Source organism: Macrotis lagotis, chromosome 1 (genome assembly GCF_037893015.1).
Source record: "Macrotis lagotis isolate mMagLag1 chromosome 1, bilby.v1.9.chrom.fasta, whole genome shotgun sequence".
NCBI lineage: Eukaryota > Metazoa > Chordata > Mammalia > Peramelemorphia > Peramelidae > Macrotis > Macrotis lagotis.
The window spans coordinates 328,373,981-328,386,326 of NC_133658.1; the positions used below are offsets into that span (position 1 = coordinate 328,373,981).

The window sequence follows — 12,346 nt, forward strand, 5'->3', positions numbered from 1 at the left end:
CCATTTACAACTACCACAGAATAATTTTCTATTACACCTCAGATATACACACAGAGGTAGGTGGTCATTCCCTGAACCTTGCCAAGAATGCTTTACCCTCATGATCAAGAATCATATTCCCTTAAGAATAATACTCTTTTATCATTCCATATTTCATAGTGAAAGATAGCTTATTCTTTCCAAACTCTCACCTCTCTTTAATATTTTGCCATGCCATTATCCCTAATCTGGCTAATTTATTTTCTTGGTGTTTTGGTAAAACAATAAACATATTCTCTTCTACAGTCAAATTCCTTGACTCTTTGTCCTTTTACTATTTTAAACCTTGCCAAACTTTAGCCCTGGGTTATTTCCATCATTTCTCTCCTCTGGTTCTATTTATATGATGTTGAACAGAGCTGGTAGATATCTTAGAACTGTATCAGTTAATTCACGGAAACCACTCATGTCTACTAGAAATTTATGATTTAAACCCTACAGGGCACTCTTTGCAGCAAGGCAATCTTTTTCTTCTTCCTTCTTTAATTAATGTCTTACTCTACTTTTTCAAATGTTATTGTTTTTCTTCAAACCTTTTTCTTTCCTTTTTTATTAGTTTTTTTCTCAAGGCAGTGGGGTTAAGTGGTTTGCCCAAGGCCACACAGCTAGGTAATTATCAAGTAACTAAGGCCGGATTTGAACTCAGGTACTCCCGACTCCAGGGCTGGTGCTATATACACTGCGCCACCTAGCTGCCCCAATTTAAAAAAAAAAAATTACTTTTATTAAAGATTCTATTTGTTTTACAATTTTTCTCCCAATCTTACTTCCCTCCCCCCACCCCCCACAGAAAGCAATCTGTCAGTCTTTATTTTGTTTCCATGTTGTACATTGATCCAAATTGAGTGTGATGAGAGAGAAATCATATCCTTAAAGAAGAAACAAAAAGTATAAGAGATAACAAGATCAGACAATAAGATATCTGTTTTTTTTTTTTCTAAATTAAAGGGAATAGTCCTTGAACTTTGTACAAACTCCACAGCTCTTTATCTGGATACAGATGGTATTCTCCATTGGAGAAAGTCCAAAAGTATCCCTGGTTGTTGCACTGATGGAACGAGCAAGTCCTTCAAGGTTGAGTATCACTCCCATGTTAGGGTGTACAGTGTTTTTCTGGTTCTGCTCATCTCACTCAGCATCAGTTAATGCAAATCCCTCCAGGCTTCCCTGAATTCCTGTCCCTCATAGTTTCTAAAAGAACAATAGTGTTCCATGACATACATACACCACAGTTTGCTAAGCAATTCCCCAAATGAGGGACATTTGCCTGATTACCAATTCCTTGCCACCACAAACAGGTCTGCTATGAATATTTTTGTACAGGTGATGTTTTTACCCTTTTCCATTATCTCTTCAGGGTATAGACCCAGTAGTGGTATTGCTGGATCAAAGGGCATGCTTATTTTTGTTGCCCTTTGGGGGTAGTTCCAAATAGCTATCCAGAAGGGCTGGATGAGTTCAAACCTCCACCAACACTGTAATAGTGTCCCAGATTTCCCACAACCCTTCCAACAATGATCATTTTCCTTTCTGGTCATATTGGCCAATCTGAGAGGTGTGAGATGGTACCTCAGAGAAGCTTTAATTTGCATTTCTCTAATAATTAATGATTTAGAGCAATTTTTCATATGGCTATGGATTGCTTTGATCTTCTCATTTGTAAATTGCCTTTGCATATCCTTTGACCATTTTTCAACTGGGGAATGACTTTTTAAAAAAAAAATATGACTCAGTTCTCTGTATAGTTTATAAATGAGTCCTTTGTCAGAATCATTAGTTGTAAAGATTGTTTCCCAGTTTACTACATTTCTTTCGATCTTGGTTACAGTGGTTTTATCTGTGCAAAAGCTTTTTAATTTAATGTAATCAAAATCATCTAGTTGGTTTTTGGTGATGTTCTCCAACTCTTCCTTAGCCATAAGGTACTCCCCTGAAAGGTAAACTAGTCCTTGATCTTCTAATTTGCTGATAGTATTGTTTTTTATGTCTAAATCCTGTAACATTTGGATCTTATCTTGGTAAAGGGTGTGAGTTTCTTCCATACTAACTTCCAATTTTTCCAGCAGCTTTAATCAGAGAGAAAGTTTTTATCTCAATAGCTGTTCTCTTTGGGTTTATCAAACAGCAGATTACTATAATCATTTCCTGCTGTTGCCCCTAGTCTATTCCACTGGTCCACCCTCTGTTTCTTAGCCAATACCAAACAGTTTTGATGACTGATGATTTATAATATAATTTTACATCAGGTAGGGCTAAGCCACCTTCTTTTGCACTTTTTTCCATTAAATTCCTGGCAATTCTTGACTTTTTATTTCTATATATGAATTTACTTACAACTTTTTCTAACTCTTAAAGTAATTTTTTGAAATTTTGAATGGTAGGGCACTAAACAGGTAGTTTAGTTTTGGTAGAATTGTTATTTTTATTATATTAGCTCTACCTATCCATGAGCAGTTGATATCTGCCCAGTAATTTAAATCTGATTTAATTTGTATGAGAAGTGTTTTATAATTGTTTTCAAAAAGTTTCTGAGTCTGTCTTGGCAAATAGACTCCCAGGTATTTTATATTGTCTGGGGTTACTTTGAATGGGATTTCTCTTTCTGGCGCATCCTGCTGTATCTTGCTAGACATATATAGAAAAGTCGAGGATTTATGAGGCTTTATTTTTATTACCTGCAACTTTACTAAAATTGCTAATTGTTTCAAGTAGTTTTTTAGATGATTTCTTGGGATTCTCTAGGTAGACCATCATGTCATCTGCAAAGAGTGAGAGTTTTGTCTCTTCCTTCCCAATTCTAATTCCTTCAATTTCTTTTTCTTCTCTAATGGCTGAAGCTAACACTTTTAATATCATATTGAATAGTAGTGGTGATAATGGGCACCCTTGTTTCACCCCTGATCTTATTGGGAATGCCTCTAGCCTCTCCCCATTGAATATAATGCTTGTTGATGGTTTCAGATATATGCTGCTAATTATTCTAAGGAACAGTCCATTTATTCCTATACTCTCTAGTGTTTTTAGTCGGAATGGGTGCTGTATTTTGTCAAAAGCTTTTTCAGCATCTATTGATATGATCATATAATTTCTGATAGTTTTGTTGTTGGTATAATTGAGTATTCCAATAGTTTTCCTAATACTGAACCAACCCTGCATTCCTGGGATAAATCCTACTTGATCATAATGTATTATCCCAGTGATAACTTGTTGTAATCGTTTTGCTAAGATTTTTTGCATCTATATTCATAAGGGAGATAGGTCTATAATTCACTTTCTCTGTTTTAACTCTTTCTGGTTTAAGTCTCAGAACTATATTATTTTCATAGAATGAGTTAGGCAGAGTTCCATCTTTCCCTATTTTCCCAAAGAGTTTAGATAGAATTGGAACCAATTGTTTCTTAAATGTGTGGTAGAATTCACTTGTGAATCCATCAGGCCCTTGAGATTTTCTCTTCGGGAGTTCTATGATGGCTTGTTGAATTTCTTTTTCTGAGGTAGGATTGTTTAGGTATTTAATCTCTTCATCATTTAACCTGGGCAATTTATATTTTTGTAAATATTCATCCATTTCACTTACATTATCAAATTTATTGGCATAGAATTGGACAAAATAATTTTGAATTATTGCTTTAATTTTCTCCTTGGCCGTGAGTTCACCTTTTTCATTTATGACACTAGCAATTTGGCTTTTTCTTTACTTTTTTTAATCAAATTGAACAGAGGTTTATTAATTATTGGGTTTTTTTCCCATAACACCAACTTTTGGTTTTATTTATTAATTCATTAGTTTTTTTACTTTCAATCTTATTAATTTTTCCTTTAATTTTTAGAATTTCTAACTTGGTATTTAATTGGGGATGTCTAATTTGTTCTTTCTCTACTTTTTTTAGTTCTATATTTAGTTCATTGATTTCCTTTTTCTCTAATTTATTCATGTATGCATTTAAAGATATACTATATCCCCTGAGAACTGCTTTGAGTGAATCCCATAGGGTTTGGTATGTTGTTTCATTATTGTCATTATCTAGGATAAAATGATTAATTCTTTCCGTAATTTGTTTTTTGGTCCACTCATTCTTTAAAATGAGTATATATACTTTCCAATTGGTTCTGGGTCTGTATCTCCTTGACCCAATATTGTATATGTCTTTTATTGCACTGTGATCTGAGAAAGATGTATTCACTATTTCTGCCTTTCTGCAGTGGATCATTAGGATTTTACATCCTAGTACATGGTCACTTTTTGTTTCAGTTCCATGTACTACAGAGAAAAAGGTATATTTCTTTCTGTCCCCATTCAATTTCATCTGTATGTCTACCATAATCTAGTTTTTCTAACAATGTATTTACCACCTTAACTTCTTTCTTGTTTATTTTATGATTCGATTGAAATAATTTTATTGTCTATGGTACCTTTTAGGAGGATAAAGTTTCCTTCTTTATCTCTTTTAACACTATCTATTTTTGCAGCTGCTTTGTCTGAGATAAGGATTGCTACCCCTGCTTTTTTCACTTCAGCTGAAACAAAATATATTTTGCTCCAACCTTTTACTTTTACTCTATATGCCTCTCATTGCTTTAAATGAGTTTCTTGTAAGCAGCATATTGTAGGATTCTGGTTTTTAATCTACTCTGTTATTCGCTTATGCTTTAAGGGAGAGTTCATCCCATTCACATTCAAAGTTATGATTACTAATTCTTTATTGCCCTCCATGCTTTCTTCCCTCTGTTTGTATTTCTCCTCCTTCCCCCCTTTTTCCATATTCCCCATTATTTTCTTTCTGAATACGATGCCTTCAGTGTGTTTCCCCTCCTATATCACCCTCTCCCCTTTATTTTCCCTTTCCCTTCTTCCCTTTTCCTTTCCCTTCCTTTTGTCAGTTCCCTTTTCCCCCTCCCCCTCCATTTCTACACCCCCCCTCCCTTTATCCCTCCCCCTCTCCTTTTCCCCTTTTAATATTTGAAAGGTTCAGTTTTTTTAAGTTAACTGAGCATGTGTAACTTGAATTTAAGCCAAGTCTGATAAGAAGAAGATTCAGGTGTTTCTCATCTCCTCCCTTCTTCCCCTCTATTACCATAGGTATTTTGTACCTCTTAGTGTAATGAGTTTTATCACATTCAATCAACTCCCTCCTCCCATCTCCTTCCTGTCCCCCCTTTTTAAGGAGGTAGTGTTTTTAAAATCATTCTATCTGAGTCATAGAAAATTCTGAGTGTCCGTCACTTCTAGCTAACTACATTCTATCTAATAGAGTTAAAATTCTTGAGAGTTATTAGAGTCTTTCTCCCAAATGGGGTTAAAGCCAGTTACATCCTATTGGAGAGCAGTCTCATGGATAGGTCATGAATGTCCATCATTTCTGGCTTGGCATATATAGCCAGTTTCAACTTACTGGATAGCAGGGTTTTTGTTTTTTTTCTTTTACCCCCCCCCTTTTTTTAACCTTTTCATGTATCTCTCTTGAACCTCCTGTTTGATGTCCAAATTTTCAAATTTTCTATTTAGCTCTGGTCTTTTCATCACGAAGTTTTGGAATTCTTCTGTTTACTTAAATGTCCATCGTTTTCCCTGTAAGAGAAGGCTCAGCTTTGCAGGATATTGGATTCTTGGCTGCATTCCAAGCTCCCTTGCTCTTCGAAATATCTTGTTCCAGGCCCTTCGATCCCTTAATGTTCATGGTGCCAGGTCCTGTGTAATCCTTACAGTGCCTCCTTGATATTTAAATTGTTTCTTTCTGGCTGCTTGCAGGATTTTCTGTTTTATCTGATAGTTCTGGAATTTGGCCATAACATTCCTTGGTGTTTTCATTTTAGGCTCTTTTTCTGGAGGGGATCGATGTATTCTTTCAATAACTTCTTTGCCCTCTGGTTCCATGATATCAGAGCAATTTTCTATCACTAGATCCTGTAATAGTAAATCCAGTCTTTTTTTTTTCTCTTCAGTGTTTTCAGGAACTCCAATAATTCTCAGGTTGCCCCTCCTCGACCTATTTTCAAGGTCATTGGTTTTGCTGATGAGGTATTTTACATATTTTTCTACTTTTTTTCTCTTTTTTGATTTTGTTTGACAGGTTCTTGCTGTCTCTTGAAGTCATTAGTTTCTACAGACTCCATTCTTTATTTTAGGGAGGAGTTTTCTTCATTAACCTTTTGCAACTCCTTTTCAAGTTGGTCCATTCTACTTTTGAAAGAGCTTTCCATTTGACCAGTTGAAGTTTTGAGAGAATTATTTTCTTTTTTGCATTTGCCCAATTGAGAATCTGAGAGATTCAATCCCATTTTGTATTTGTCAATTGTATTTTCTAAGGATTTGTTTTCTTATTGCAAGGTATTAATTGTCTCTCCCAAATTTTTCAGTTGATTTTTAAACTCCTTCCTTATTTCTTCAAGGAAGTGTTTCTGTGCTGGAGACCAAATCATATTCTCCTCAGAGGTTCTAAGTCTCTCTGAGTTAGAGTCTTTTCCTTCCAAGAATTTTTCTATGAATCTACCTTTTTGCTAAGGCCTTGAGTTGGGGAGGGGCTGGTTTACAGGGGTTTCGTTTTGGGATCACTAGAGTCTTTACTCACTGAGTGCAATTTCTCTGGCTGGCCAGTAGGAGGTGGTGGTTGCTTTCTCTTTAGTGTCTGTGACCTTGATTGAGTCCTTCTGCCTTAGCTTGAAGGGCGGGTGTTGAAGCTGTTGAATTAATTTGCCTCAGTCAGTGGTGGGCTTTACCCTGGGGTGAGGTCAACCCTTTCCCTATTGTCAGTTGGCCTGGTTCTTCTTCTCACACATCTGTTCCTGAGGCAGAAGTAGTCTGTAATTATTTGTTCTGGGAAGAGTGCTTTGCTGCAGTGGATGTGTGGAGTCATGTGAGTTCCTCAGACCAGAGGAGCCCAGGGATGGTTTCTACATCTCTCCTGCACCAGAACGCTCCCCCCAGTCCTGTGGGCAAGCTCCCAAGGGTCAGTGCCAACACCAATGCCTCTGCTCCCTAGTTGCCTTAAGTCCCCGGTGTCTAGCCCTACAGCCAATCCAGCAGGTACTTCTCTTGGGCCCTCAGACTCCCAGGTTCCAGTTCAGCTGCTAATCTGGTGTGATCAGTGGCTGATCCACCCTCTGTTCCCACACTCACCCAAGAAAAATCCTGAGGTAGATGTTCTTTCTACTGGCTTTTCTTTCTGGCTTTTGTGGGTCAGATTTCTTTTAGGAGATTTGTTTCATATGTTAGATAGGGAAAAATCAGGAGCCTTTAGAACTGTGCCTGTCTTCTCTCCACCATCTTGGCCAGAAGTCCCTCCTTTTTCTTTCAACTGAGTCCTTTACCATATGCTTTGGGGTGGAGGTGGGGGGAGGGGTGTGGGGCCAAATGGACTGTCCAGTGGAACTGTACAATTTTCCTATTATTCACTTGACTATCAGTTCTCTTCTTTTCACAATTGTTTGGCCTCCCTCTCTACCACTGCTTACTTTATTCCAGTATCTAATGCAGAGATGCTCTTTCTCTTCACCAAGGCAAATACTTCTAAATGAACACTCAATATTATCCCTTCCTGCCTTCTCCAATATATTCTATTTTTTTCTTTCTTGAGTTTAAAGACATCAGTTCTCAGGGTGGCACAGTGGATAGAACACTGGCCCTAGAGTCAGGAGGACCTGAGTTCAAATATGTCCTCAGACATTTTATAATTACCTAGCTTTGTGTCCTTGGGTAAGTCACCTAACCCCATTGCCTTGCCAAAAAAGCAAAACTAAAAAAGATATCAATTCTTCCTCATTTTTTAAAAAGCATTCACTTTGGGTTGCTCTTTCTCTTTACCTATTCCTCTAAAACTTCTTTAAAAATATGACTATGGGGTGGCTAGGTGGCACAGTGGATAAAGCACCGACCCTGGAGTCAGGAGTACCTGGGTTCAAATCCAGTCTCAGACACTTAATAATTACCTAGCCTTGTGGCCTTGGGCAAGCCACTTAACCCCATTGCCTTGCAAAAACCTAAAAAAAAAAAGAAACATAACTGTACTTAGTATTTCCACTTCTTTCAGTAATACATTATTATCAGCCTTACCTAAGGATCATGGTACCTTTCCATCTTACTGAAATAGAAACTTCATGTGTGTTATTTCTCATAATAGAGAATTTCTCATAATTTCTCCTTACAAATGGGAGCTGTCTCGGTTTTCCATTAGTATTCCCAGTGCTTAGCATGCAAGGAAAATACTTAACATTTTTTTCATTCATTCATTCTTATTTTCATTTTCTTTTTAGTCCCCTACAATCTGACTTCTTACTTCATCATTTAACTGAAACTTTCAAAATTATCAGCAATATTTTAATGGTCAGATTTAATAGCCTTGGGGCAGCTAGGTGGCATAGTGGATAGAGTAGAGCCTGTGGAGTGAGGAGTTCAAATGTGACTTCAGACACTTGCTAAGTGTGCCCTCAGCAAGTCACTTAATCCTATTTGCCTCTCTCACCCCCCTTATCCCCTCAGAAAAATTAATGGCCTCTTCTCTGTCATTTTCCTACTTTAATTATCTTTAATACTTGATAATGTTGACCAAGAACTCTCTGTTTTCATGTGTTTTATTTTCCTCTGACTATTACTGTTCATTCTCCTTTTGCCATTTCATGATCTTTGACCTCTCTACAATCTATGGGTGTATCCGAAACCTCTGTCCTGAGCTTCTCTTTTTTCTTCTCTAGTTTCTTTCACCTTTCGTTACCTGATCAACTTAAATAAATTCAAATGCAGTCTCTATGCAGATGACTCCCAAGTCTATGTATGCAGCCCTAATATCTATATTAAATTCTATTTCTGCATCAAGAACTGCATATTAGACATTTTGAAATGCATGTTCCATAGATATCTGAAACTCAGTATGTCCAAAACAAAACTTAGTATCTATCACTAAAACCAACCCTTCTTTTGAACTTTCCTTTTATTGTCTAAGGTACCACTGCCCATTTTCTTAAATTTGGTGTCATCTTTAACATCTGCCTCTACTCAGCCTACATATGTATTACATTGCCTTATCCTTCTATCTCCATAATATCTTAGCACACTCCTTCCTTTCCTTTCACACAGCACTAACCACAGTTTAGGCCTTTTCTCCCCTTCATTTTTTTCAATAGCATCCTCTTTGCTTTTCTTGTTGCAGACTTTTCCTGACTCCAGCCTATTCACCACTCAGCTGCCAAATTAAATTTCTTATATTTCAATCTGATTATAGCCTCACCATTTAGTAAACTCTGGAATTTCTTATTTCTTTTAGAATCAAACATAAACTCTCACATTTTTACCTTTAATTACCTGTCCCCTCATCTTTCCAGTCTTCTTACACTGTAATCTCCTCACATACTGCACACTAGCCTGTTGCTATGAAAAAAAAAAGTACAGCATTCTATCTCGTGTCTCTTGTACTGACTGTCCTTCATGCTTGGTGTGCACACCCTCCTCACCTCTGCTTTTTGGAATTTCTGACATCTTCAAGACTGAATTTAAACATGACCTTCTTCATGAAACCTTTCCTGGCACCTCTAGCTCTTAGTTCACCCATTCCCAAAATTTGTATTTATTTTGTATACATTCTTTATGTAATTAATGTATATACATAGTTTCCTGGACTGTTACAATTTTGTCTTTGCATCCTTAGTGCTTGACACATGGCCTGTTACAGAGTGAAGCATTTAGTACCTGATTGTTGATTGATCAATTTATGTTCTAGTCACATCTCATCTTTCATGTATTTGCCATTATTTTTTTAAACCTAGTTACAGACTCTATATTTATCTTTTCTTAAATTTCAGTTTTCATATCTTAACTGAGCGAAGAACACATTGACTGTGAACGTTGAGAAGGGGATTGTCATTTGAATAGTCTTTTAGTAGGGAATATTTTATATTTTTAAACTTTTTAAAGATTTAGATTTTTTCCATTGATTTAAAATTCATAGTACTTTGACATCCAATTGAAATGTCCAAATAAAATTTTAATATATTCCAGAATCCTCCATTATTGTATACTGTTTTAACTTTTAACTTCTTAGCAGAGTGTTATATACTCTGTGATTCCTTAAAAAAAATTCAGCATGATGATAGAAATCTTCATTAATTTCCCAGGAAACCACATTCTGTCCATTTTGAAATCAATATTATGGTGTCAGATTACTGGATTATTTTGAGGGTCATGGTACAGTAATCTATGTGTTTAATGTAGAAATATTTGTTTTGTTATGACATCATTTATATAATGAATATTATATTTCTTGCCTTCTCAATATATTGGAGAGAGGGTGGAGGAAGGGAGAGAATTTAGAACTTCAAATAAGCATAAAATTTTAAAACAATTTTAAAGAATGTACTTTGTTATGTATATTCCCAAACATTTGTGAGAGAATCTCTTTCATAATATTTTTAAAAAATTGCTGTAGCATAGTTTAGTGGAAAGGACCCTGGATTAAAGCCAAGAGTTTTGAATTTTTACTTTGCAACAACCCATAAAATGATTTGTCTTTCAAAGAGAAAAAATAGATGTCACTAGATATTGAAACTAAAGTGATTATAGGCTGCTCTCAGATATTACACAGCAGAATTGGGAAGAAGTAAAATGGGGGGAAATATTTGAGCATTTTTGACACAACTAATTTTCTCTTGTGAATTCTGTTCCCAAGCTATGACTATACCCAGCTATAGCAGAGTCAGTAGCCAGATCTCTTCTACAGTTTCTTTATTGATAGCTGAGCTTTCCTTTTGTTATCTCGGATTGTTTTTTTTTTTCAGGAGAATCAAAGGAATGAGCTGCTTCAAACACTTTACAAACTTCCCATCCCTGATCCAGGAGTGTCTGTCCATCTCAGTGTGGTAAGTGAGGCACAGAGTACATGTAATTAAGAAACTATTTCATTACATAGCATTTAAAGGAAGAATTATTCAGATAGAATCATGGGTTTAGGTTGGTTTTTATTTGTTAGGTTGCGGTTTTTTGGTTTTTTTTTGATGTTGCTTTTATGTTTTTTTTTTAAAAGTACAATCATTTTAGGGTTTAGTGAGGTAAGGGTGTGGGGACCGGGGAAGATGGTAGGTAAAGATGCTGACTTTTGTTATTTCAGTCTGCAGAAAATTATCATTACAAAGGGGGGTGTGATATTAAAATGGAAAAAAATAGGATCAAAGGACCTTGTTTTTTAAGTCCTCTGGTCCTGCATTCCAGATTTGGTCACCCTAATTTTTCAATTCAATTCAACAAATTTCTATTAAGTCACAGTATCTTAATAATGGAAAGGGATTTCAGATTCCATTTAGAACAACCTGTATGTGAAACATAATCTACTCTACAGCAATGTACAGAAATAAACCAACTTTGCTGGAAATCTTTATTGAGTAGTTGATGTTTGGGATGGGAGTTGTAGAAGAGGCATGGATGAAGGATGAATTGGAGACCTACTACCTCCAATTTCACTTTTGGATGCTCCAAATTGTTAAGCTTTTCCTTATAGAAATCCTAAATTTGACTTCTTATCAAATTTGCTTCTTTTCCAATAATTTTTTTCATTACAATAAATTTAATCCCTTTTTCTAGGTAACAACCCTAAGATCACAAATGTATATATCATACATGGTCTGATTTGAGAAACAAAACTGAAAACTTGGTATCTCATCAGCCTTCCTGATTTTCAGTGCCTAGTCTCTGCTCTGGACATGCCTCCTCTATGTAACTGGCATTTCCTCCCTTCCTTTGCCTTGAACTTTAAATTCCAGAAACTTCCATTATTTATAGAACTTTGCTAATTGCTGTCTTCTCATCTGTGAAACCAATTATATGCTTCTGAGAACTCACTCTTTCCTCTAAAATCCTAGCTCATCACCTACCTCCCTGAGCTGACCTGTTTTTTGGTATGGGACCCAAGTGTTCCTAGGCCAAACTAGGAGTGAGAAGTCTCTCAAAGGGTCAGTGATCCCTTTTCCTTTCCTGCCATTGCATGAAGAGCATCTTATCCAAACCTCCAATCCTCTCCTGGTGGAGTTGAGTCTGAGTTCTGTCCTTTCTGGAATCTGTGATCTAGATGTATCCCTTTTTTCCCTTGGTGATTGTCATCCAGCGGTATCAGTTTCTTTGCATCTCTATTCCCTGGATGTTCTCCTCATTTTCCTGGATATCTCAAGTTAGGTTTTATGCCTCCCCTTGTGTGAATTAAAATGTGCCTGTAATAATGACCTGTTGCTTTTAGCATTCCTGGCACGTCTGTCTCTTCTGTGAAAACCTTAAGTCTCCAAAACAGCTAGAATTCTCAGAACTCTTTGTTCCATAATGGGAAGCGTACTT

At 36.3% G+C, this 12,346-nt stretch overlaps 1 protein-coding gene across 8 annotated transcripts in view; it reads left to right on the forward strand.

The window, feature by feature from the left end:
• The window catches only part of DENND1A (DENN domain containing 1A), a 709,454-nt gene that overhangs the window by 312,001 nt on the left and 385,107 nt on the right, over positions 1-12,346 (forward strand). For all 8 annotated transcript variants that reach the window (XM_074211609.1, XM_074211608.1, XM_074211610.1 and 5 more), the window contains exon 7: positions 10,804-10,884. In XM_074211609.1, coding sequence (XP_074067710.1) covers positions 10,804-10,884 — 81 coding nt within the window. The remainder of the gene's footprint in view (positions 1-10,803; positions 10,885-12,346) is intronic.